We start from the raw sequence: 26139 nt of genomic DNA on the forward strand, positions 1-26139 counted from the left end.
TAGCAGATGAACTTGCAAGGCGCGACTCAAGGTTGTCCTTCACTTCGTTATTGACCATTTAAAGCGAAGAGCGAATCACCGAAAGTTGCACAACGAAAATGATTTGCTAGTCCCAAGCGTCATTCTGTGTGTTCATTGTGCAATTTGGTTGGTTCAGATCAATCACGGAGAGCAACTACGAATTGTACAGTCTACCCAAGCTCAAGCTCATTAGCGTTTTAGCTGTAACAGAGCCGGATTTTTAATCATGAATCGTGAATCACACTACAACTATGTAATCAATAAGGCAAACAGTGTGTTAGTTTTTGCCAATTGCTTCTCACATAACATCCAGGACCCATACACAAAAGCTTTTATATATCACAAATGTAAAGCCTATTCCGAATTATTGTAACATCGTTTGGAACCCGTATATGGTCGTACATGAAGAACGCTTTGCGTCAGTCCAGGAACAGTTTCTCTTTTTTGCACTCCATAAACTGAATTGGACCTCATTTCCACTTCCTTCATATGAAGCACGCTGCATGCTCATAAACATTCAAGCACTAGAAGAACGCCGGAAATTTGCAATGCTTTCCTTTGTCATAACCTAACGTCGCAACAAGTACAATCAGTTGAATGACTAGAAGAACTAAATGTCTACGTACCTAGATGTCAACTAAGAACACAATTTGTTTCTAATCAAAACATCAAGAACAAATTATGTAAATAACACCCCTATCAACCGCATGATGCGTATATACAATCAGCACTGCAAAATAATTGACACAACAATGAATAAAAAAGAGCTAAAAACAAACATGTGCCGTAGGAACATTAACATATAAGTATGTGGTCTACATTTGTTTGACGAAAATGAATAAATAAATCCTCTCGTAAATAAATAAAGGTAAATGAACTAGCAGATGAACTTGCAAGGCGCGACTCAAGGTTGTCCTTCACTTCGTTATTGACCATTTAAAGCGAAGAGCGAATCACCGAAAGTTGCACAACGAAAATGATTTGCTAGTCCCAAGCGTCATTCTGTGTGTTCATTGTGCAATTTGGTTGGTTCAGATCAATCACGGAGAGCAACTACGAATTGTACAGTCTACCCAAGCTCAAGCTCATTAGCGTTTTAGCTGTAACAGAGCCGGATTTTTAATCATGAATCGTGAATCACACTACAACTATGTAATCAATAAGGCAAACAGTGTGTTAGTTTTTGCCAATTGCTTCTCACATAACATCCAGGACCCATACACAAAAGCTTTTATATATCACAAATGTAAAGCCTATTCCGAATTATTGTAACATCGTTTGGAACCCGTATATGGTCGTACATGAAGAACGCTTTGCGTCAGTCCAGGAACAGTTTCTCTTTTTTGCACTCCATAAACTGAATTGGACCTCATTTCCACTTCCTTCATATGAAGCACGCTGCATGCTCATAAACATTCAAGCACTAGAAGAACGCCGGAAATTTGCAATGCTTTCCTTTGTCATAACCTAACGTCGCAACAAGTACAATCAGTTGAATGACTAGAAGAACTAAATGTCTACGTACCTAGATGTCAACTAAGAACACAATTTGTTTCTAATCAAAACATCAAGAACAAATTATGTAAATAACACCCCTATCAACCGCATGATGCGTATATACAATCAGCACTGCAAAATAATTGACACAACAATGAATAAAAAAGAGCTAAAAACAAACATGTGCCGTAGGAACATTAACATATAAGTATGTGGTCTACATTTGTTTGACGAAAATGAATAAATAAATCCTCTCGTAAATAAATAAAGGTAAATGAACTAGCAGATGAACTTGCAAGGCGCGACTCAAGGTTGTCCTTCACTAGCCCAAAAACAATCTGTGGAATTTCTTATTGTATTCAAAAGCTAAAGAAATGGGAAGTGAAGGCTGATCGGATGAATGTATAACTTAACCACTCAAAAAGATTTATCACGTCGAAGATAAAAGTTAGTTAACAAGTTATTAACAAATTTCTACTGATTCTCCAGTAGAAAGACTTACTGGTCTATAAGACACTGCCTGAGAAAATACCATCTCCGAAACATAAGTTTCATATAGGACGATGTTAGTCGCTTTTGTAATACCGAGAGAAAATCCTCGGAACATTTGCTTTGCAATTGTGGAGTTCTAACAAGACGCAGACTTCAACATCTTTTTTTTCTATATTATAGTGACTTTCAACACTTTTGGCTGGTTCGTCACTTCCAATTTTAGAAGAATGTTGGGAGTGAGAGTTGACTCGTGACCTTTAGCGTGAAAGGTATGAATGTTACCACTACGTTAGATCGCCTCCTCTCAAACCTCAACATTTTAATAAGGCCACTCTAGAGTCCAAGGAGGTTGGGTTTGCATCGCCGATCAGGACTATAAATTTCATTAGCCAAGTTATCCCTGATTGGCTCCTATCTCGTTATAGCTATCAACATACTGCTTCCTTAATAGCCTACCACAATAGCTCAAAACGATGGACGCAGTGGTTCATACTCAACAGGAAAATTTCAAGTACAGAGAGAATGCATTCTATTCTAGTGAAATGAAGCTGGTTAAACCGAAAGTATAAATGTTATGAACAATGATAGAAGCTAACGAAACTTATCACATCGGTTAAATATTGTTTCAACATTCCAACTTACCCGTCGATTTATCAGTCGCAATACAGACAGTTCCCGTGGAGCCTTCACCAATTTTTGTAAAATTTTCCAAATTCTCCCGTGGATCACCAGCCGAAACGACCATTTGCAATGCAGCACGAAACTACAATAAGCGATCGGAAATGTTAGAACTCCCTGATAGATGTCTATAATCGATCTTACCTGTTCATGTGTCAATCGCTGTTCTGCCTTCGTCGACCCGGAACCGCTTTGCTGACTAACGCCACCCGTCTGGACGGATGATGTTGTACTGTGTGCCACAGAAATGTTTCCTCCGCTCGAGCTGGAAGCACGCGAGTTGGCTTTTGTACTGGGATGGATATTGTTTAAACTATTTACATTCTGCTCGGTATTAGACCCAGCGATGGAAGTAGGTGATGGCATCTTGTGGTGCATGTTAGGCTGATGATGGTTCGGAAATTGTCCGGGTCCATTGATGGGACCAGTTCCTGTCTGTTGCTGCTGCTGATGAGAAGGAAGCTGTTGTGGCTGAAGTTGCAGACCAATCGTCGCAGTTTGCCCGCTTCCAAGATGGTTCGGATGATGATGCTGGTGATGAGCGGCCAGGTTCCCAAGTGATCCGTCGTACTGCTGCTGCTGCTGTGTTGCCGACAATCCTGCTTGAGGTGGCATCTGCGTATGCATGGTCTGATGAAGATGATTTGGATGCGGCGGCGTTACAGCTGATTGGCCTTGACCGAGAGGGGAATTGTTGAAGTTGGGTTTACTGTGTAACGGTGGCGCACCACTTCCATGTTGTTGATATCCTTGAATTGATCCTGGATACTGCCCGGGGTACGTTTGATGCGGGTAACGGTGGATACCATCCGAACCGGTAGGGGAAGACTTTTGTGATCTGGAAAGAGAAATAGAAAAAAACAGTTCATGATTTCACGCGTTTAATGCTAGGTTGAGATAAGCTACTGCAAAATAAGCGTGGCACACAAAGTTGTTTTCTCCAACGAATCCAATCCAACACTTCCTATGTTTTATAACGAAAAGTGGAATCAAATCACGTACACCCCGTATTCAATCCGAACATATTGATATTCATTGGACGGAAAAGTTTTTTTGTTTTCGTCCGATCACACCTATTGCATACTCAACCAAGCCAATGTTTGTCGTTTCAGTGTCATGCCATACCGAAGTTACGACTACCTCAACCATATCAAGTGGCCCCGATTCCCAAACGGCTCGGAGATTACGAGTCGCACGAAGAAACGTTTGCGTCTTTTGCCTTTCCTAGCCTAGTCAAGTCAAGTGATTTTCATACCTTCTCTGCCACCCTGAGCCAGCCATCATTATCGATAGTTGTCTTGTCGAGTCAGTAAAGAAGTCAAGCAAAATGAAACGGAAAAGGTTCAATTGTTTTTATTTTTCCACCGGTCAGCTCACATTCCAACACTTTCTCTGCTGTTGGGAGGGGTTGCCCACTTTTCTGCTGCTGCGTTAATGTTGGAACCATTCAACCGTATCCCGACCGAAAACAGCCGGTAGGTTTGGAGTGGGAGCGGAAAATGAATAACGCGGAAAAGAGACGACATAATGCGACTCGAGGCAAATATTCATCAACTCTATTTGACTGGCATGTCAGGTGTGCATTTGAGCAAAACTGAAAATTGGGAATAATGGGTAAACGGCAATTATTGGGCATTGTTGCGCGCTATCGAATTTGAATAGAACCCACAGCAACTGTGTGTTTTGGGTTTTATGAACGGACAGATTCGAGAACATTGACTGTCAACTCCGATTAGTTATTTGAGGAAGAAAGCATGAGATTGGTACTAATCGAATACCTCCACGTTTGGCACGGACAGGCTAGCAGAACAGAACTTAAAGAATTATCCATTGATTAGGTTTTCCCTTAATAAGGAAGCATAAGAATGTTCAATAATGCATTAGGTCAATTATAAATTCAATTCACAGTATACAAAATGACGCATTATACCAGGAATACATCAATTTACATGTATTCCAAAATAGTTCTTCGTGTTTTTGGGGCAGCCTTCATGGATAGATCGAGGACCTTCTTTTTGAAGAATGGTGAATAGAGGCCAATGGATGTATGTGACCCTCGAATTTTCAAAGCGAACCAGAGGCGACGCGTGACCAACTGAGCTATCTGTTCAATTTCATTTTCAACATTAAAACAACAGTATTGCGACAGATTTTAACATTTTTATTTCTCAACATTTATCTATACAGTAAAAACCAGTTTTTGTGCGGTTTTTTATGCGAATTTTTTGTGCGATTTTTTTGGTGCGACTTTTTTTGTGCGTTATTTGGAAGAAAATGAAGTAATCGGTCATTTTTTTTCTATCTTTGACTGTTTCAGTTAATTCCCATTCATGTTTTGTTTTGTTTGTTTTAAGATGTTAGTAGGAACTTATTGAAAGGAGCAAAGAGTTGATTTTATTATCTGCGCAAGTGAGTAGGCCGCTTATGGAAGTGAAAAAAGGAAATCGAATATTGATCACGAATGGAATCATTAGGATTTGGGTTATTTTCTTAAGGAATTTTTTTATGCGGTCCCTATCCACCACATAACAAAAAGTTTTTTTTTCAAATTGTTTAGCGAACACGATTTTTTGTGCGGTCGCCATCACCCGCACAAAACAGTTTTGCCTGTATAATAAAAGAATCCTACGGTCAACTATGAGAGCAAACTTATCAATGAATTCCTCATAAAATAAAGACATCTGCCTTATGTCATAAAGATAATCTTTTTCCACAGTCATCATCATAATTCCGAATAACCGTTTGTGGTCAGATATCGACCGCAAATAATTCTTGATCCGTCGAACAACAAAAAAATTTCTTTCAACGGATGCCGTTGTATTAGGCAATGTCAGTATCATTCTGGCCAATCGTTTCGGAGAAGGTTTGATGCAGGTTTTGTCCAACGATAATTGGAACAATGACTATAACTTAAAAAGAACCGTCAGCTTATTACAAAGCTTCATTACATCGCTTCATCGAATTTCGAGTAGTATGAAATAAGCATTTACAAATTCCCAGTAGGTAATGCGACATCGAAGTTTGTGAATTTTTCATGATTCAACAAAGCGACGAATTTGTATTCATCTAGTTCTTTAAACCGCTCCGTCATTTCGTCAATAATTTTGTCTATAATCGATTCATATAAACGATGACACTTGATGACGTTAGTGTCATGCATAGTTTCGCCAGATACATCAATTGCATCTTTGAGCGCACTATCGGAATGATGATCTGCTTTGAGCTCCTCTATAGAAGCAAGGCAAGCCTTGACGATACGCACTAATTCATTTTCTTTGCAAAATTTGATAAAGAACGTCCGTATGTGCAAAAATATTCGCAAAAAGTTTTAACAAGAATACACTGTTGAACTCAAGCATGAATGCGTGAGGACCTCTGGATGTAGTAAAAGTTTCAGCATCAAAGACACTGTCGTCAAGGTAAATCTCAATCTCTCAATCACATTCATTGATAGGTGCATAATTCAAATCATCTATTTTTGCAAACATTTAGTGTTTTGGTCTTCATAAATTGCTTCAATTCCGATGACGACTGCGAGAAAAATGCCGCAAGAGATGAGATCTTATTGAAAAACCTTGATGTTTCCTTGTTGTTTGTGCATAAGTGAAGCAAAACCAGGTTCAACACGTGTGCGCGACAATGAATATATCCAGTGAATAACCGTTGTTTCACCAATGTTTGCACACCAGATTTATCTCCGGACATTACAGTAGCACCATCATAGCTCTGGGCCACAATTTTGTCAGCATTAAGACCGAAGTACGCAGCTATTTCATCCACATGTCCGGCAATGCAGCGGAGGTTTTGAAACGTAAGCAGACATACGTGTACTATATGTACCGGGTTCAAGTTGTCGAATGAACAAACTCGATAAAAACGCTCGAATTAAAACCACACATCAACGAAGAATACCACCACATTCATAGGATCCTGAATGAATTAGTTCTTTTTTTGCATCATGCTCGTTTGGGGTGTTTGGTGCTGTGTAGTCTCGCGGTCTCGTGCCCTCTCTCAAATTTTAATGACGTCAGGAGTAGAAAGAGAAACAGAAAAGGAAACGATGACAACTACGAACAAACACTGAAGAATGATGGTGTATATTTTCCATCGTTTGCATCGGTTTTGTTCAGCAGAAATATTGAACGTCATTTTTACACAAGGCGGCGCATTAGTAGTAGTGATCGTTTCATACGTAATTGACTCTGTTTGCACTGTGTTTGGATGACGGCCGGTTCAGATGAATGGTTTGAACCCGGTAGTCATTATTGCTTATTTCGTAGCGTTAAGGCTGTGCTGCGCGCGGATTGGGGTGTATTCAAATGTAATTATCAGTTTATATTCTTCACGGTGGGTTTGAGTTCCACCAAAATATAAAATATAATAAGAATGTTCGGGATAACATGCAAACCACAAAAAAAAAAAAATCACTCGAAGGGGGAGTGAAGGAAATCTGGGTTCTGCGAAATGTTGATTTGCACGATAATATACCCTATGCAAAAAAATTAGCTCATTCGGACTTCATTTACTAGTTTTGCAGGCGTTAAAATTTGAGTTTTTTGAAAACCAAAAATTCGCCGAAAGTCGGAGTTTCCAAATTTTTTTCTGATGCCGAATGTCTTAAAATTGCATGACACGTCGAGATTTACAGTTATCTTAAAACTTTTTTTTTGTCAAAAATCGACTTTTCAGGCGGAAAAAAGAAGCAAGCGCAAAAAAACATTTTTAACAATTTTTGTTCGTGATAACAGTAAATCTCGACAAGTCATGCAATTTTAAGGGGTTTCCAAAAAATTTTTCTATGCCAAATGTCTTGAAATTGCATGACACGTCGAGATTTACAGTTATCTTAAAAAAAATCTTGTCAAAAATCGACTTTCCAGGCGGAAAAACGAGCAAGCGCAAAAAAAATTATTTTTTCGTGATAACATTAAATCTCGACAAGTCATGCAATTTAAAGACTTTTGGCATCAAACTTTTTTTTTTTAAACACCGATTTTCGGTGATTTTTCGGTTTCTAAAAAAACTTAAATTTTAACGTCTGCAAATAGTAAATGCACTAGTAAATGAAGTCCGAATGAGCTAATATTTTGCATAGGGTATAATATCGTACAAAAGAATATTTTGCAGCAAGCTCCGATTAAAAAAAAGACGGGTGGGTAATGTCGGGGACATAACCAGAGTGTCGTAGGACTATACAATGTGTTGTAATTTGAAGCCACTTTTAATTCGGAAACCATGCATGGGTTTGTAAAAACTGAATGATCAATTTAAAAGACCATAACCACCAATAAGTTCAAAAACAAGCATAAACAAAATAAATCAGTTTATATTGTATGTCATATTATGTCACTTTAGAATGAATTGGTATTGTGAAAAACTTTTCATAAATCTTCTTTGAAAGGTTCAATGGCTCTGAAAAGCGCCGTGTTTTACGGTGGCTGGTTTTGCCACCAAAGCAGTCTGTATAAACAAACTTTTTCCTTCTTCTACCTGCTGCTGTTTTGCGATTGCGACAAATTCACATACTCATCATATCCTGGTAAACAAATTATGAAAAAATCAATTTGTGTTTTATTATTATTTTGGATATTGTTTTAGAAAGCATTGAACTGTATTTCCTAAACTCTTTTTTGGAAGGTTTAATGGCCCTGAAAAGCGCCTTGTTTTATGGAATGGTTCCAATTTAGAAAACTTAGTACTCGTGGTTTTGAAAAAAAAAACATTTCGAACGCCCTCGATGCTGCCTTGTTCTGGATTTGCCACCAAAGCAGTTTGTATAAAGAACAAACTTTTTTCTTCTGCTACCTGATGCCGTTTTGCGATTGCGTTTGCCACTCGCTGCAACTGCCTGTTGTCTTGATGTCCACCGAACCGAATGTGTTCTGTTCCGAATGCGGGTTTTCTTATCGTCGCGAGCAGCTTTGCCAGCTAACTCGATCACTTCGGCGGCCGAAACTATATAACGCCGTCTAGGTGGACTGGTGCACTGGTACTAACGCGCTCGGCCTAGCTCCTATTGGGGAACTCCAGATTCGAGTTCGCGCGGGATTTTGCCTTTCCCTTCACTTTTCCTCCTTTACCATGTCCAGACATGGCTGCTTGGGTTGGTTTGTTGATGTGTTGTGATGCGAATCGATGTGGTGTACGGTTTGGATGAGAATGATCGTTACGGTAAGGTAAGGTATTGTATTATAGAGACTTTAAACTTTTGCAGTTCATTCGTCTCTAGCCTTGAGAAAGGCCCTTTGAAAACTCTACTCTACTCCAGCGCTACCACCTCCACCCTCTTGCCTTGAGAAAGGCACTCGATCCCTCGCCGTCCAGCTCGTCCAGCAACGATGTTGTCCAGTCGGTGTACACACAAAGAATGATCGTTACGGCAGCGGAGCGGGGATTTTTAAGCTGACTGGCTGGCTCGAGAATTACGCATGTGTGAGACTGCGACCAATGTTTCGTTCATTTTTTTTCTTTTTCCTTTCCAATCGTGCTTCATTCTATTTCGCTGCTGCTCTGGTTGCCCGTTTTGGTCGGTACGATTTGAGGAGCACAAAATGGACCAATCAAAAATGGGCACATAGTGCATTTGGATAATGCTTGATATTTCCCAATTATTCAATTATTTATCTCAAGAAAAATGAAATGTTATTCGTTATGATAGATGCGTAGATATATTTCCTATCAATTGATGCAAAAACCTTTGCGATCTATTGAGAAATGCTCGAGTTATAAGCGTTCCAAATCTTGCATTTTTTCCTACTTGTTCAGTGCCTAGATTTCCATTTCACCCCCTATATCTTCCGGTTAGACGTAGTCCTACGTCAAAATCAAGATAACTATTTTTATTGGCATCCAAAACCATACTATTCGTCTCGCATTCCGAAAAAAAACAGAGTCTCAGAGTGTCGATTTTTGACGAAAAATCAATCGGATATGATTTAAGGGTGCCTCAAAGCGCTCAAAGTTTTGATTTTTGGTTCCTCGAAAATCTTCCAAGGGGGCCCAAATTTTTTTTTCGGGATAACACCAGATCTCGACGTTTTATGCATTTTTAAGTCGTTTGGCATCGAAAAAAAATCGATTTGGGTCAATTAAAAAAATGTACATGGTCGGTTCTTTTAATTCGATGATTATTTATTTCATACCTTCATTGTCTCTCAAAGTCCCAAAAGGTCGATTTTCGGCCAAAATTTTTTTTTCGGGATGACATCAAACCTCGACGTTTCATGCATTTTTAAGTCATTTGACATCGAAAATTTTTTTTTCGATTTTCCTAATTTCCTTTACTCCCCCCTTGGATGATTTTCGAGGATAAAAAAAATAAAAACTTTGAGCGCTTTGAGGCACCTCTAAATTGTGTCCGATTGAACTGAATCTTTGCATAGGTAATTTTTTTGAACCAATAAACAAAATGTACATGGTTGGTTTTTGAAATTTGGCATGACCATTTTCGCTGCCACCCTAATGACCATTTTCATTGGCAACCTAATGTACACCGTACCATGATCAGCAAACTCATTCGATACAGACTCAAATTAATGTAATAATTTGCTTCATGTCAACATAACAAATATCATCAAATTACGCAAAAGGTAATTTAACATGTTTAAAACTATTTTATATGCGAAGTGTTTATGTGACTGAGTCATTTTTGAGCCGACCAACCTACTCTCAATCAATTACTTATGTAATTGCATAACGCAAACCATCGCTGTGTAATATTTGCATAGCTCCCATGTCGCCACCATATGTTGAGAGCGTCTATGGTTGCAGTGAACATTTTCCTATTACTGTTATTGTGCATCTCCATAACCAGATAGTTCTCTTTCATAACGCCGATAGGTTCATAAGTCCCCTATCCATAGCACCAGCATAGCCAAAAATCCCACACAGAACCGGCATCTCAAACGGTGTTGCTATGGGAGTGGTTGACATAGCAAAGAAAAAATCTGTACAAATCTTGTTCACACCAAGCCATACTACAATATTAGATCTACACCAGCTTTAAACAGTTCAAGGTGTAGTGAAAGTGCACTAACTGTCTAACTGAACCGAGTCGGACCGATTCGACCGAGGCGGCAAATCACCATGGCAGTGTATTATATGGGGTAGTGGTAACCGTCTGTGGGAAATAAGCCTCAAATGGAATTAAATGCGTAATGAAAAAAAAATCAATCAACCGGCTTTTCCAGCGTGACGTCGTCGTACGTTAAGTTCGTGTCGAAGTTCTATTTGTTCGTGCGGCACTGAAAATTTTCAACAAAGAGAAACCTATCGAAAGGAAATAAGGTAAACGCAAATAAACCACAGAAACAAATAATGTGTCGTCAATGGGGGGAGAAGGGTATCCGGCGCGAAGTGATTGCGTGTCGCGGTGCATTCTGGTTGACGGTTTATTTATTTATCGTCGCACATTTGTTTGAACATAGTCACGTTTAGGGGGAAAGTGGCCTTTTGTGAAGTGTGAAAAACGCCGATAGAAATTCAGTAGATTAAGAGTTCAATTCAATATGTCAATGTAAGTTTTATATTTTAAACGAAAGGTATAAGTCACCCTCGGTATTCAAGTTATTGTGAGATAAAACAAAGCAAAAATAAACTAGTTAAAATTACGTTGTTTATGAGAGGACCCCGAAAATTCCCTGGAAAATCTAGAAATTTGAATTTTTAATTTTTACATTTTCGGGGAGCTTACACAGTGACGTCTCGATTATATCACTGGGCGTTTATATCACGACTCGTTTATATCCCTCTCGAATTTATCACTGATTATATGACGTATTCCAAAATGTAAGAACTAATGGGGAATGTTCAATTATTCGTTAAATTATTTAACACTGGGTAATTTATAGCGTATACCACCTATTTCTTTTTAAAGCCTCTCATAAACTTTCATAAGTTCAAAATCAAGAAATATGGGCTATTTTGAGCGAGTTTCTCTTTGATTGTGTGAAATGAGATGCATCGCCTGGGCTGTTTCCCAAGTTGACTCTTGTAAAATGCAGTAGTGGAATATTTGACTTCGTCAATCTTTAAAGTTCCATTTCAAGATGATACATTTTTTTTGTGATCGCTTTTGCAAATTGAAGTATGTATTATTTATTCCTGTGTTAGAAGTTAGGGAAAGTCAAGCTAACTTTTAAGAAAAATGCTACAAAGTGTGTATCGAATTGTTGTGGATTCAAAATAATCGATAGTAAAAAAGTTCTATATTCTATTTCAAAGAAAATACATTAGATGTATACATGTGATTGCTCAAACATCGAGAACTGTACAAAATCATTTCTTCTAAAGAAATTCAAATTTAAGCCAAAAATGTTGCACCTAATTTTTGATTAACTGCGTCGTTTAGGTTCAGTGGTGCCATAATTTTGAAAAGAGCTTCGGTATTTTTAAAAATTAAAATATTGTGTGTGGTGAAAAATTTTCGGCTGATTCTCGGGCAATGGATACTTTCATGAACTGAAATTGAATGTTGATCTGGTTTATTTTTCAAAACATTAAAACGTTACATTAAATCATTTGCATGGAAAAATAGTTGCAGAAATCAAAACTGTCAAAACTGGGTAACTTTCATGTCATGTTCCTAAGTTTTGATAGTCAAGTCTGTCATTGATGATAGTGGGATCGAAAACTCGATGTTCCCAAGATAACTAGGATCTCGTGGTGCCTTGATGAAAACTATGTCGTAAATGGTTCCAAAATTATTCTAACCGAGAAAATTTGTTTTCTTGAACTGAATAATTACTCTGCACCACACCTATTTGCTTACAAGATTTGATGATTGTGGTCAACAAATTGTGCTGCCAGGACTCAAACAGCAAATACTATATATTTCAATGTTTTTTCTTCAGTGTCTTGTTTAGTGTTTCTGAGCATGATGATCATATCTAGTTTTTCTCGGTAGAACTGTTTTATATTTTCCCTGGTTTATAGGTAAAACAATAGATGTTCTATTCGGCAGTAGATTAAAGATTTTATCAATCTATTATCAGAGAAAAATTAATCTCCACAATTATATTAAGTTTTATTTTGGGCTATAAACTGACGCACTTCCGCGTCAACAAAAACATTGAATGATATAGTATTTGCTGTTTGAGTCCTGGCAGCACAATTTGTTGACCACAATCATCAAATCTTGTAAGCAAATAGGTGTGGTGCAGAGTAATTATTCAGTTCAAGAAAACAAATTTTCTCGGTTAATTTAGTTTATAGCTCCTGCTCTCTAAACTCAAATAGTGGTACCGAAGCTCGTTTTTTGTTTTTTTTTTTTGGAAAAATATGAGAAACTGAAAAATGCCACAATAGTTTTGTTATATATTTTTTAAATTGTGTTGTTTTACGTGTCCATGTGATAAATAATGTAATAAATGTTTTCCTATAAATTTTGCATGTTGCACAAAAATAATATTGAAATCATTGGAGGGAAAAAAGATATATATTTTTGAAAAAAAAACTCGGTTTCGAAAATATCACGTTTCCATTCTATCACGCGAAATTCTTATTCGAGCGCGATATAATCGAGACTCTACTGTACATCAAAAGTGTTTACGACCCCAAAACATAAAGTAACTTATTTACAAAGAAAAATTTTATTTTCCAGGGCATTTATTTTGTACCATTCTAGAATCATTCAATTAAATAAATTAATTGAAAACTATTATCAGTAATTCAACAACTGATAATCGTCCAGTACTCCGCTGACAAAAATCACATGAAATTCAACTGTTCCATACGTCTGACATTTCGTCAAAACCTTGGTTGTAACCCCAATTCTAACAAAAAAAAATTTGGGCTGGACCTGATGTCACCATCCAATTTCGTAACAATTTTCGCTGTCAATCTAGTGAATGTAATGGTGTAAATATAGCTTATGACCTATTTTGTAACGACCAAACTTACAAAACTGCTTTGATTTTCGTGATTTTTTGGAGCACAAAGAATCGATTCAAAAAATCGAAAATCGAAGACGAAAAGATAAATCTTCTAAATATTGGTCCAAGATCGTCCAATCCTAGACTAGTCTCAGTCATCAAATGTACCCAAACTGTCCAGTTTAATCTAGTGAACATATTTGAAACTCACCCACTACCACGACAGTTCTAATATCTCAAAATGGACAAAGGTCAAAAAGTGTCTAAAGCAGCCCCACCCGACGGTATCTATTATTCGAACAAGTTTTTCGTTCTAGGAACCAAAACAAAGTAAACCAAAGGTATGTTTCGATATTATTCTCGCTTTTGCATAAAAAGAAACCAAGCATACGGAGAATTTAGATAACAATTTGTCCGTCTAATGTCCGTATCTCCGTATTTTATCGAACGCGACAACCTCGCAGGAATGGAGGAAACAGAAAGCTGGTACTTAAATTGTGCTGTTTTTCTATTTTCTGTGTCACTCTCGCTTTGCCTCACCCATCTTGAAGCAGACGGTGTGTCTTGATATTTTTTACAGCTAAGTGGCATTTTTTCTTCGCTTTACTTTGCTTCAATTTCTATTGCCATTCACATCCCCCCAGTGTGATGCACTTTTACTGTATTTCCCTGTGTGCGCGCGCGTTTTACCTGTTCAGACATAAGTAGGCCGAAACGGAAGGCATTTTCTCATCCGTCACCTGTACACAACTGTGATACCTCCATGCACTTGCTGAACAAATAGATTGCGTCGCGAACCGTGAAAAATGTGTCCTCTGATAAGAGCGGATTTATGTAGCAAAAATGACCTCGTCGAATTGTTATCAAGCAAACAGTTCAGAGTTATTTAAATGCAGTGCGATTGCTCCATTCCGTCTTTGCATATTACTGTCTAATTTCTCGGTAGATAAGATATCGCTAGCGCTTGTTTCATATTCAAAAACCTGTTTTCTCGCTTATACCACATACAAACCGCGAATGGTTAAGGATTCGAGGAGAACCATTATTTGCCAAAAACGCTGCGACGCATTTTGTACCGTTGCTACAAATGTTTTGATAAAATCACACGACCTTGAGAGGGTGGAAATATAAACACCAGCAAAATCATGATCATCATCATCGGCATCACCTTCTCGATGACTAGTCAAACATGTTGGGGGTTAGCAAACGACTAGCTAGCTAGCTGACCGATGATAACAAAACCGAATCCGATTGGCTTCGATGCGGTGGTTTGAGTTGCCTTTGAGTTCGCTAGATGTGAGTTTATCCTTCGATCGGGGGGTTTGTTTCTCACGCCGCAAACAGTTACGTCAATTTATAAACAGAAAGTGTGAGTCCATCTTGACAAGGTGTGAACAACGGATTGGACAAAAAACATTCAACCATGATTTTTGTTATGGTTTATTGATAAGGTCGCTTGGGTAAATCAAAACGAAGTCACTTAGAGGGAAGTTTTGAGAAAGTTATTGCAATAGATTAGGTTCATATCATCGTAGACAGCACTTTTGACTGATTTCGTATGCGTGATAATGTTTGTACCATTGGGCAATCAATGAGCAATGGAAAATCGAAAGGAATATGTTTCTGAGAGTCTCAAACTATGTTAATCATCGATCGAGTTTCCACTTACAGCAATTACGGCCCCACACGCTTTTGAAACGCACGGCAGTTCCTAATAATGTATCCTGGAGCAATTTCTCTCCAAATATGGGTCAATGTTTGTCTGAGGTTTGCTGTACCCGGGTGGCGTTTAGAACAGGCCTTGGCCTTAATGATGCGTCATACTGAGTAATCCAGCAAATTAAGATCGAGACTAGCTGGCTGCCACATATCCTTCGCACAGGATGCAACCATTTCTGAGTGCAAAAAGTCGCTGATCCTATGTTTCCTTCGCCATTTTCCTCATTGAACGCATTGGATTCGCCCGAATCTTCCTTCTGGTGGCAGCGAAAACTCTCGGAATCCGAGCTGATCTCGGACGACCTGTGCTACCTTCGTGGATAGTTGTCCTTTTTTTCTCGGTTTAAGAACCATGGTCATGGTCCACCGGGACACTCTCACGGCGATTGAAATGCCATTTTGCGGTATTTGCACGTGGGACAAATCACCAATACGCTGCCACTTCGAAGACCAAAGCGTTGTATGCACAGGTGAAACGGGAACCTTATTCGTACGATGGTGCAAACATTATCACGCATACTGATAATGAGGATAATGGGGTAACGAACACTTATCAATCAATATTTTAATCAAGAGTGGCCCGCAACCCACTGAACCATCTCGAGTTACATTTGACCTCACAAGGAACATCGACTGCCATATATATACAATGGCGGTGACAATCGGTGTCGAATCAACAAATATACTTCCACCGATGGAAGAATATCGATTATTCGTCGATTTGATATACGAACGCTCACTGGAAGAACAAAAAAGATAAGCTCCAAGAGCTCCGCTTAAAAGAAATCCACCTATTCCTGGCTGAGACGATCTATACACAATACACAACTATGGGTAGGTTTTATCTATGATATAACCGCAAGGTGTACGTAGGACTACTGTGTACTTGGTTTGAGGTTGCATCTAAATTATTTGAATAAATGGATGAATCGATATTTTCTTTTTTCACATAAAGTTGGTTCGATGTTATTGTTTTCGCAATGGTATGGATATATTCAAATGATACTTTTTTTTTCGTTTGAGCAAAAACTAAATATAAATTAGGAAATTTATCAACTTCATTTACACTTGAGAAGTCTAGTGATTATTTCTCTTCTCATTGAGCAATGCTTTGTGCAAAACGGAGCAAAATAGAAACTGATGCATGATCCGTTTTTGTACTAAAAAGTCTTTAAGCTTTTTCTGTTCATTCGCCTTTAGCTCGGAAAAGAAGTCTTATGGAAAACATAACAAATCCATGAGCTCGAGCGCATTCACAAGCGAACAATTTTCTACGACCACTCCGCGCGGTGGCAAAATAGAAACTGATGCTTATGTAGAGACGTCGGTAAATCGTTCGATTAATTCAAATAATCGAATATCTGAAATTATAATCGAGTGAATTTGTCACTGTAATCGCGATTAATGAAAGAAGAAATCTTTTTCAAGATTCATGCATTTTCAGGTTAAGAATTAGGTTATATAATTTTTTTATCCAACATTTTTTTATCCAACCATCTAACATCGACAACCCGATAGACCACGCGACCAGAATGACAACGTGATACGTGATTATTACAAGAAATAAATATTCGCTCAATTAATCGAATATTGAAAGACAATTATTTGAATGAATCGAATATTGAAAAATGCCCCAACGATTAATCGATAATCGAATAAATGAAAAATTTAGACATCACTATGTTTATGGATCCGATTGCATCACTGGAACACCTAGTCCACTTCGCAAATGTATCGGAAAACAGATTCATTCGCTCGGGCCCAAGCTCGCAAGCGAACAATTTTCTATGACTACTCCTCCGATGCATCATGCATCATGCCTCAACTACAGGAGGAGTGCAGTGCTCTGGCTGACAGCGAGAATATGCTCCATCGAAAGCGCAATCATGACTAAGTGGATTTTCGAGCGGGCACGAGCTTATATACCTATTTTCATGATTTCAATAGCCTGTTTTCAGAGCAATTTTTAAGCTATTGAAACAAGTTTTTGGATCAATAAGTAACAATCATATAACTCTTGGATATTTTATTTTACAAATGAAGTGACTATCAGCTCCGGCTCCTCGCAATCGAGCTACTTCAGAACTTTTCTAGTTTCTAAACTGACGAGTAGCCCCGGCTAATAAAAATCAAACTTCGGACACTAAATCGAATTTCAGACAGATTGGATTCAAATTTCGGACACTTTATTTTGTAATTTTTTGAACGAAAATTACATTACACTTGATTATATTTTATAGCCAACTGCGAAACACTTACCAAGCAATCACAGCAAACTGTTAACGATGATGAGAACTGATGAAACACGGGAGAAATTTAAATAATTATGAACGGGTAAATTCTACGTGCTCACACTTAGCAAGTGAAATAGTGAAACCAAGGGATTATTCTAAAGAAGCAATTGTGATATTAATTTTATAGTTATATCATCAGTGCATTACGCTTTTCAAGATATTAGAACAGAGTGTCCGAAATATGATGTTGTCGCCACACGGACGGTTCCAAAGGGATGCAAGGAGTTGGTTTAGGGGTAAGCGGTCATAATAACTCTCTTATTTCATGCAAGAAGCTCGTCGACATTTGCCAGGTGTTTTCGGCCGAAGCTGCCGGAATCTTTGAAGCTGCCACTATGCCGTCAAGCAAACCGATCCTGATAGTTACCGACTCGGCTAGCGTCATCAATGCTGTTGGCGCGGCTATCACTAGGCACCCATGGATACAAGCTATCAGGAGGTATCTGCTGCCGGATACAGTCCTCATGAGGGTCCCCGAACATAGTGGCATAGCCTGCAATGAAGCGGCCGACCGTTTTGCCGGAATCGGTCACCTTGGACGACTTTTAACGCGCAAAGTACCGCTAGACGACATCAGACTATGGATCACTAACTAACACCTTCAAAAGTTTTTGGGCGGAAAAATGGTCCGTTGAAGCAACGCTGTTCCTTCGGAGAATCAAAGGATCCATCACCAGATTCGAAGACGTCAAAAAGATGAGAGAGCAACGATTCTTATCCAGGTTAAGAACGGGCCACTGCAACGTGTCTCATAACTTCAACAGAGGACCATTTCATCCCCTTTGTGACTTGTGCGAGGTTCGCAATTCAGTCGAACACATCGTCTGCATTTGCCCAAAGTACGAGAACCTTCGGAACTTACACGAGATCAGCGGGAGCATTCGTGATGTGCTTGGCGACGACCGTTCACGAACTGCTGCACTACTCTGTTTATTGAAAGATGCCAATCTGTTTTTTAAAATTTAAACAAAAAACTTGTGATCAAATCGAAGATCCTTGTTCCTTTCCCTTCGCGATAAGGGGAACAAGAACAGTCGGCATCTTCGAGTGGCGCGGATTCCCCACCTGTGGCCTGGGGCCATGGTAAACGGACATCCTCGTCAAACGACGAGGGAAAAAAAAGCTCAAATGCGTGGAACTTCTCGTGACGAAATCAGTTTTTTGTTTATTGTTTTATTTTTAATTGCCTTCGTTTGTGCATGTAAAAGGAAATAAAGTAAGCGCACATCGCGGCATGGTTTCGGCCGTTTTTGCTAAGATGAACCAGCCCAGGAGGCTGAAAGTCTCAAAAATAAAGAATAAAAAGTCACAGGAGGGTTGTGTCCGAGACACGACCGCATAGTTGACGTAGGATTCCGTTAGGCTATCTGTTGATTTTAGATATGTTTGAAGAATTACATCGTTAAACTCTTTGATAATGATTTGATAGCCCTGGACAGGGCCGTTTTGTTTGGTTTTTGGGTATTGTTTGTTCACTCCACCAGTGTTTACCGAGTGACGATGACAAAAGGATGGTGAACAGTCGTTGGATGGTGCGTATCAGATAATAGATACCGAAGTGGAACGAGATATGATGAAAATCGCGCTCTGTGATTCAGACGAGATGCATCCTGTGTCGTGTATGGATGAAATAAAGAAAAAAAAACTCACCAATGTAATATAAGATAGTTAACAATACCGAGCACAATTATCAGTTTTTCTCATCAGTAGAAACATGTTACTTTAATATAGAGAAAACATGTTTGAAATGGAAAAGGTAATTTTCTTTTATAATTTTTTTTTTACTTTCTGAGTGTTTATTCAATCCAATGCGAATTTTAATTGGATTAACAACACCTTATACTATATGTAGATCATATAGGAAATCACTTTTTCTAATATTTCTTCACTTTTCCAATTTTTCTCGCCGTATAAACTTTCCTTGGATGAAAATGAACACAACAAAACAGACAGCTTAAAACAAGCGACCCGTTCTCGAGCGGGAACACACCTTGATTTTCATTTATGAAAATTGAAATAAATCGTTTCATATATTAAGTCATTTTCAACACAACTGCTACCATATACAATTTTACACTTACACTTGTGCCAAATTTTTCACAAAACACGATCGGTAATTGATATGAAATTTCACGAAGCAACCAACATTAAAGTTCCAAATTTATATTTTATTTGCTAGAATTAATCGTATCACTCACCTTACTTGCAATATAAAAAAGCCCCGACTTACATATATTTGTCGATTTCCCCCGGGCAGCTTGGTTTTAATGTCTCTGTTAGGGAACACATTTCGATGGGAACAAAAGCTCCCCCTACTTTCATGTATTTGCAGTGCCTAATTCCCCAAGGCAGCTTGGTTTTGATGTCTCTGTTAGGGAACACATTTCGGTGAGAGCGAAAGTTCCCCCTACTTTCATGTATTTGCAATGCCGATTTCCCCAAGGCAGATTGGCTCTGATGTTTCTGTAAGGGAACACATTTCGGTGAGAGCAAAAGCTCCCCTACTTTTATGTATTTGCAATGTTGATTTCCACCAGGCAGCTTGGTTTTGAAATCTCTGTTAGGGACCCGCCGTATGTGTCGTCAATTTTGACCAATCAGAAGAGTGTATTTCCGTTAAGATAGGGGTTGAGATTTTTCAATTGTTCGGTAGTTAGTTTCATGACATATATTATTTTCTTCAACATAAAAAATTGTTATGGAGTGCCGAAATCGATTGACGCAAAAAATTCATAAATCCATCATGAAATGACTGAGCAATAAACGTTTGAAATTGGACAATTTTCACGATGTGCTCGATTTTCGATTTTCAATTTGTACCCCAATATGTTCCCGAAAGACGTAATCCTACATCAAAAAAAAAGATGTTGTCCGAAATATGATTCAGAACGGTAGATGGGAATACACTTTTCTGTCCAAATTTTGAAAACATCAGTTTCCACAGATACGAGCGAAGTTTTTCTGTTGCTGAATATTGTCCTGCACGACTAGAGACAAGGGTAAGTGTCATATGAAACCCCAAAAAACAGACTTACGATCATAATTCATATAGGCCGATTACAATGCTATTAGAGGGAATGATTCTACATCGTTCAAACAAGCAGAAAGGAACAACTTGCTGTTACATACGTAGTTTGGTAGAGAGAAAGAAAGAACATGTAGTGGGTTATATGTGTGATATAAACGCAAGATGGACGTAGGATTACCGCTAGAATCGTAATCATTTGTTTGATGTTCCGTCTGAATCAATTCTCAATGATGCTTTGTTCCTGTTTTGAAGGGACTTTAACCCGAATGCCATTCGTTCCTTGATTCCCAAAGAGTGAATATTTTGAAAACACGCTGAAAATTTTTCTTGTTAGTGTGTGAGTGGTTGAGTATAAATATGTTTTTTTTTATACAGGGATAAAAAATAACTGATGGTAAATGACGCAAATAATACTACTTTGAGACGGCGCCATCTGTCATCGAGCAACGCCAATAAATTCGTTGTGGTTCAAAAACAAACGACGGTTAAATTATTTGGGTATTGTTCAAATTAAAATACTAAAACCACGATTAAAAATAGGGGATGTGAGTAAAAAATTGAGGAACTTTTTTAAGCCAAATTTATGAAAAAAAAAATTATTTAAAAAGTTGTTTCAGATTTTTTTTTCAGCATCGGACCACCCTAATCTGTATTAAACATACGTTAATTGGTATCTAGCGGTATAATATATAGTTTACGAGCTATTCTCATGTCTACAAAGTTTTTTTGTGTATAACTTCATAAAAATCGGTTGAGCCGTTTCGGAGGAGTTAGACCACGAACATCGTGACACGAGATTTTTATATATGTAGATTTTTAAAGATTCAAATGTTTTAAAACTTCACAAAGTCCACCAGATATTTATTTTGTACGTTTTCAGACCTTTTCTGGATTATAACACTTGCAAATATGGTAACATAATGCTTGCACACCACTTGTATCAGATATATATCTCAATCATGTAATTAATCCATCTCGATGACTTCAATTCTGATCATGGTTTGTTCGATGCACTGATGTTGGTTTGTCAACATGATTACTATTGGCGCGCTGCAGTTTTTTATGGTGTCCTTCGCGCGTAGCAGAAGTAAAATTTCTCTGTGTTGAGTGCTGCTCGCCTTTGAAATGCTTAATAAAAGGCAATATTATGAAGAAAGCTTAAATTATGAATGGATCAACATGATGACAGTAAACTCAAACAATGAGAAATGCAACTTTTACTTGAAAATTCGAATTTCCTCATTCAAAAATAGTGATTTCTAGAACTGGACAAACCATGATAGTAATGTCTCTTTAAAGAAAATCGTTAACAAATATAAAAATTTGGATAATTTGAACACCTTATGTTATTATTAGCAATTAGAGACTTGGAGCTTTTCAACAAACCCAAATTCGTCTTGATTATGAAGAGAGCGATGATTAACTCCTGCTGTATACGCATTACATCCGAGCACTCCTTCTCTAGTGAGTAATCGTTGATTCAATTGACATACCCCTAGGCAAATAGCGTGTGTTCTCATTCGATAAACCACATATAGCAAGTACAGTTCGTTTTCCGTTTAACCTTAAATACAAGTTATCAAGTGTAAACTCGCGTGTTTATTTCACCGTGTTCAATCCGAAACTGGTTCCCTGGTCCGCTGCGTTACTCTGCCTAGCCGTATCGTCGTCAGATTATACATATGTGATTTTCATGAAGAAAAATTGATTTGCATTTATTAGTTGCGCGAAAACACCCTAAGGCGGACAAACCAACATCATTTACCCTATATAAATAAAAATGGATCGCCGAATGTGTTGATAAGCGCAAAACTAGTAGAGCGAATTTGGATTATTTTTTTTTGTTTAGTAATTGTGATCCGTAGAAACAATGATTAAGCAAATAATTTTGTTTTTTTTTTGAGTTTGCAAAATAATTACTCTTCTTCGGAGACTATTTGATTTACACTTTAAGGAAGCTTATTTGTGATGAAACGGAGCATACGCAGGCTTCTGATATATCTTATATGGTATGGCATATGATACATTCTATCAGGAATTCACCAAAAGGAATCTCTGAAAATGCATTTTTTTTTTCTAAAAAAATTATCCCCAGATTTTAATGAAGGTTAATATCGAATAGAACCCTGCGAAGGTAGGAGCACCGAAGCCGCATTGAAAAAAAATAACCGAAACGTTTTGAAACTTCCTATTCGATCAAATGAAGAGTCTAATGAATCTCAGCTTGTGGAAATCAATTCGTGTCAGTTTGATTAATAAAATAGCCAAATGAAAGCACCTACCTATTAGGATACAGCGTGCCGGCGTCCGTCACCACGTTGACTGGATTAGAGAGATGATTCCCATTGGTACCATTATTGTTGTTTGCGACATTCTGCTGCTGTTGCTGTCCTACGAGATTTCCATTCAGATGATGATGATGGGTCGCCGTTTGTGGCGGAGGCTGGTGTTGATGACTATAAGGCATCTGATGAGGATGCTGATGAGCTTGGGGATTGAACTGCGGGTCAAAGTTGTTATTTGCATTGTGTAAATTCGATTGATTTTCCGAGAAGGAAGGAGATTGCTGGTGTTGGTGCTGTTGATGCTGCTGTTGCTGGTGAGGATGAAGTGGGTTTCCTGGATAGTTCTGCTTGGCAGGAACCGGAGGAAAATTGCTTGCGGTGGGAAACGGTGACTGATTACCAACCAGCTGATGGGGCTCTTCCGGGACGGAAGGAGGAACGTTCGTGTTTGCACGCAGTTCTCCACGTCTCACACGCGGTGGGCTGGAGCTTCGGAGTGAGTTCGAACGTGCCACACTGGACGTTTTCGGTAGAATCAATTTACCCGGCTCTCCACCGGTGCTAGCCGAGGACACAATACTGGTGTTCGCAGTTTGATGAGGACGTACAATAGTTTTCAAATCAAGTATCTCTGTAGGCGTGATCTCCGATGGATCAATAAGCGGTAGTGGACGGTTGGTGGATTTCAGAATTTGATTGTTCCCAACGATGGATGCCCATTGAAGTGGAAGGCCAACATATCTCCCCTCTCGCTTGTCAAATCCGGTGTGAACGCGATGCTCAAAATTGCTGGGGGACGAAATTTGCGGCTTTTTCTTCTTCTTGGAAAACATTGTGATAATATGCTTTCTTCACAAATAATATGAACTATAGACTTCAAATACACGAGATTCAGTTGCTTCTGCACTGTTTTCTGGTTACGCATCCGTAAATTGCATATTCTTCACTCTACAACTGTGATTCTTGAGATATACTTTCGAGATTAAACTTAGCAATCGTTTCACACCACCAAACTTCACCAAATAGGCTCAGATCAAATCGATATTTCTTCCAAATACAGGAACTTCACTTGTAGGTACGAATCCGGCGAGGTATCCACAAGCGATGACAACAATCTCGAATCACTCTTTGTTATTTTTCTTCTTTCACATTCATTTTTCCGTTTGCTTGCCCGAAATTACACAACTACACTTTTGCATAGCTCCAGAAGTTGTCAAACACTTGTCAACACACGTATGCACACATTCATTGGACATAATGCAGAAAAAAGGGAGGAAAATCTTCACCTGAGGCAAGCAACTACTGGTTCGCTGTGAACATGAAAATCATAATAAAGCACCATAACTTTAGTTTTCACATTGAAAATCACCACATTCTAGCGTAGATATTCTTGATCTATGCTGCAAACGTTATTTAAACCGATTTCCGATATGCGATCCAGAGGAATTTTTACAAAACACGCAACGATCGCTCAGAAACAACCTTTCGCGACTGTGGCAGTTTTAGGTTTTTGCGATCTTCTTCTTTGCGTCGTTAGATTACCCAGTGTGGCCAGATGCTGTGCGGCCGATAAAATTAAATTCAAACAACACAGTATTTGTAACTGGTGTAATGACAGTATATTATTTAAAATTTCGGTGTAACACGAAATGATATACATAACGTTTAGTTATATGCCACAACTTATCGGTAGTTCCTCCAAAAGTTGTTTTCTCTTTGCGCTCAATTTTATGTTTTAAATGTGCGAGATGGCATCCCAGAAGTGAATACACTAGCTCTACTCGGCAAACGAGTGGCAGGTTCATGAACCAACAATGGCATTTGCAATCTATTTCACATATTTAAATCAAGATCTAGAAACAAAGGTATGCAGATATTTTTCAGCACGAGCATGAATTAGCAACGAGCTAGCTGCAGTATAGCATTTTCCTGTTTTTTTTTGTATGTCGGATAGTGATTAGGGAAAACCATTATAAATGTGTTTGAACGTAAAGAAACTAGTTTTTATTCGCTTTGCTTTTTTTTATCCCATCCGTGTATTTTATATTGGGCTTATACAACAATTCAGCTGTAACAGAGCCGAATTTATCGTGTACTTTTTTTTCTAATGTTGTATATTACACACTAGCCATTTAGGCGTGAGAGTATTCCTATCTTATCGATACACATTTTTATCTATTGCACGTTAGCCATTTAGGCGTAAGAGTATTTCTAATCTATTGATACACAACACATGTCGCCTTTTTCGGCGTAAGAATATTCCTATTTCCTATATTCCTTGAATTTTCACAGCTGGACTATATACACAGCGCGACTGTTGATATGAGGCTTCCATTGTTGTGTTATAAATAGCACAAACTACCGATGCAGTAGATCGTATGTGGAGTGAGAGGCTGGAATCACCAACAAATGATGATTGTTGCATGGACGTAGTAGCTAGAATAACACACAAATATGATCAGTTGAAGGCCCTAAGTTATGAGCTCATGATTGTTCGCTTGATAGCGGACACGCAACCAATTAGACTACGAAGACCCCCGTTTTGCTTTTTCACATACTGCATACTTTTGGAAGGGAAACCTAATAAATAGAAGAGAAGATCCATCAGCATGAAACTTTTCGGTACACTGAAATTGACAGGTTATTCGTAATTTACACTATGTAGAAAAGATGTACAAGGATAGGGTTTTGATTTGTTTATGCGTTTGCTAACGTTGATATGGTTGTGTTTGAATTCGTCGAAGAAGGAATTTGAATCTGAACAATAAATAAACAATTGACATTGTTACAAATCGTAACCCACAGCAAGAATATTGTATAATTTCTTCCTGTTTTAGGTACTAAATTTTGCTCTAACGAACCGGGTTAGATGAATCTATTGTGTTGCATGAACAGATATATGTATCTGCTCCAACCAGCAGGCTCGGCTAATGATATGATATGATATCATATTTTGCCGGTGCATGCTTTGTTCGTGGTCCCTTGTTGCTATGTTTTCTACCGGTTCTCAACAGGAATCAATCATGCCGTCGATACTGCAGTCCATGTTTAATATTACTGTGCTGCTCAGATACGATCAATGTTTATAAATAAATTTGATCCTACGCGAGTAACGGCTTCGTTCTCCGAGTTTGGGAAGCAACAATGACAATAATGGATTTTCAGGTGGAATGAACAAACTTTCAAAATAAGGAGTTCGAATGAAAATTAACTTTTCCCAATCAAATTAGTATCCTATCTAAATAAAACTTTCT

The 26139-nt window shown here is 38.3% G+C and overlaps 1 protein-coding gene across 1 annotated transcript in view; it reads right to left on the bottom strand.

Moving 5' to 3' along the window:
• LOC129765108 (serine/threonine-protein kinase PAK mbt) overlaps positions 1-24382 on the bottom strand; it is a 39473-nt gene extending 15091 nt beyond the window's left edge. The window contains exons 1-3 of the mRNA XM_055764981.1: positions 22883-24382; positions 2833-3526; positions 2653-2773 (exon numbers count right to left, since the gene is read on the bottom strand). Of these exons, the coding sequence (XP_055620956.1) occupies positions 2653-2773; positions 2833-3526; positions 22883-23718 (1651 nt within the window). The 5' untranslated portion in view covers positions 23719-24382. The remainder of the gene's footprint in view (positions 1-2652; positions 2774-2832; positions 3527-22882) is intronic.
• Between the last annotated feature and the right edge of the window lie 1757 nt (positions 24383-26139).

The sequence above is a fragment of the Toxorhynchites rutilus genome, chromosome 2 (genome assembly GCF_029784135.1).
Source record: "Toxorhynchites rutilus septentrionalis strain SRP chromosome 2, ASM2978413v1, whole genome shotgun sequence".
NCBI lineage: Eukaryota > Metazoa > Arthropoda > Insecta > Diptera > Culicidae > Toxorhynchites > Toxorhynchites rutilus.